General features: G+C 38.5%; 1 protein-coding gene across 1 annotated transcript in view; it reads left to right on the top strand.

The window, feature by feature from the left end:
- Nucleotides 1-422: 422 nt before the first annotated feature.
- The window catches only part of tmem251 (transmembrane protein 251), a gene marked incomplete at its 5' end in the record, with an annotated part of 4,569 nt that continues 2,476 nt past the window's right edge, over nt 423-2,515 (top strand). Inside the window, 1 exon segment of the mRNA XM_014021699.1 lies at nt 423-494. Coding sequence (XP_013877153.1) covers nt 423-494 — 72 coding nt within the window.

Here is a 2,515-nt window from a genome sequence, read left to right as displayed (position 1 = left end):
AATTTTGCCTGAAACTCTCAGACTGAAGAAGTTTCTTGGAGAAGAGACGAAACGTTTCATTAGAGAAGAACCCGTCCAGAAGACCTATACTATTTTTTTCTTTTTGATTTTTTTACCTGGATTACTGAGATGCATCAGGATATATCGTCTTCATCATCATCACAAAATGAACATCCAGCAGTGTCAAATTTAAATCTACATCTAATAAAAACATTAGTTGGGTAAATGTCATTTTTAACTTTAAAATGGACTTCCTTAACTTTAGGAGGAAGAGGAAAAGATAAACATTTTGTCCTTATTTTAGACCACAGAACTAAAACTAAGAATTTAAAAAGAGGAGGTGAAAATGTTACTCATGTACAGTAGGTGGCAGTATGCAGTCCGCCAATGAGCAACAGAAGAAGAAGTCAGGTGACCGGAAGAGACTTTACGGGCTGTCAGTGAACCCGACCTCCGAGCCGGATTTACCAGTGAGAGGTTCAGCTTGAGGGAAGGTAAGAACCACTAAAGTACAATTTATTAGATTACAAATATTACAGTTGGACAGGTAGTGACGTCAGAGCGCGGGAACAGGTAGCAGTAAACACACAGTGCAACATGGAGGACCTGCTGGGTCTGGTCCACAGCTGGTCGCTTCCTGACTCACCTGGTTACAGGTGAAAATCTCAAACAGATCAGGATTAACTATTCCAAAGTTTACATTAACCCGGATGCTCCATGTTTCTGGCGGACTAAGTCCGACAGTTCGGCACTTACCGAGAAAATCCAAACAAACCTGCAGAACCACCGGAAATGAGGGAGAACAAGTCGCTGCTGCACCGGAAATACCTCGAGACACCGATCTGCCTTCTGTCTAAACTAAAGATAAAAACATTAGGCTTTAATGTTGACATAAATAGATGTGTGTTCGTTTAAAGAAAACTTAAGACTCAGTTGTTTGTTCTGGATGATAAGTGTTAAATCTGGAAAACAGGAGCGAAGTTGTCCTGGAACAAACAAACATCTGGTGCTGGTTTTATTAAAACCCAGCAGGGGTCTGCAACCTTTACAGTCAGAAGAGCCACTTCTGCTCCTGGCCTCACTAACAAAATGTGTCCAGAGCCACAAAATGAGCTATAGCTGTGTTTATCAACTGGTGGTCCGTGGGCCTTTTCAAGGCCTTTTCGTGAAACTTTATGGCCAGTGGAGGTAACATAAACCTTAAAAAAAATTGTGAATTTTCTTATTATTTTTACACTTCAGGACAGAAGAAAAAAACATTCGTGCACAAGAAAAATACTGGCTATATGTCCTGATGCATCTCAGTAATCCAGGTAAAAAATCAAAGGAAAAAAATTTGTATAGGTCCTCTGGACCTATACAAATTTTTAGATCTAGACATCTAAATCTAACCATGGTTATACAATAGCAGCTGCATTCTGACGTGATAAGCTGTATGTTTTATATTCAATTTACGTATGATCTGATTAGTGGACTAATCGAATAAATAATCAGTGATTAATCGATTATTAAAATAATCGTTTGTGACAGCCCTAGTTGTAACATTACACTTTATTTGGAAAACATATATTTTAACTGTAAAATAAAGACTGTAAAAATACTGTAGGCTGTTTATTTCCTGATGCGTCTCAGTAATCCAGGTAGAAAAGATCAAAAAGAAAAAAAATAAGTAGGTCCTCTGGACGTCCTCCTACAACGCTGTTATTGCACGTATGACTCCGCCCCCTGTGAGCAAAACCTGTGAATCAGGGCCCCAACGATAGTCAGGTGATAGGGCACATGACCCTCTGTGAACAATAGAGCCTATTGTTAGGCGATGGCCCGAACCTGTTTGTCCACCATGAGGAGGCAGTGCTAATGAGTTCACCTGAAACTCCTCAGACTGAAGACGTTTGTAGCCAGGGCTTTTCAACTAACCTGCTCCGGGGGCCACAGTTAGTGCAGGCCAACAGCTGAGGGGTCAAACATCCAGCAATTAGTTTAGTTATTTTATTCATTCATTTTTATTTAAAAAAAAACATAAATTCTACGTACAATAAAAATACAAATCATAAATGAACGGTAGCAGAAGAAGAAAAAAAATCTTGTCTCTGCCCCTTTTCTTGAAAAAATTAATTTAAACAAAAGTCTTCAAATAACTAAAAGTCATCATGTAAATTAACCAAGTAAAATAAAGATTGATTATCTTTGAAATTGTTTATTTTGCTGCATTTAAATGCACAGTGTGTAGGATTTTGTCAATTCTTTTAGCCAAAACTGAGATAATCACTAATGACTATAATAAAAAAAAACATGTATAATCATTGCAGACAAAGACCTTGTTTTATTATTTTTACCTTATAAAAAGCTGTTTATATCTCCATGGTCACGGGTCGCCACTACAGGCAGCCGCCATCTTGCACCGCCATCTTGTCTACGAAGGCTCATGAAGGACAAACTGCGGTGGCGGCGTCAAAAACGGTTTTAGTTGTAATACTATAAAAGGCCACTATATCAATGGCGCTGTTGCGTAGTT

This window comes from Austrofundulus limnaeus, unplaced genomic scaffold (assembly GCF_001266775.1).
Source record: "Austrofundulus limnaeus strain Quisiro unplaced genomic scaffold, Austrofundulus_limnaeus-1.0 Scaffold301, whole genome shotgun sequence".
NCBI lineage: Eukaryota > Metazoa > Chordata > Actinopteri > Cyprinodontiformes > Rivulidae > Austrofundulus > Austrofundulus limnaeus.
Note: the sequence above shows the minus strand (reverse complement) of the source record. Positions and strands in the feature narration are given on the sequence as shown.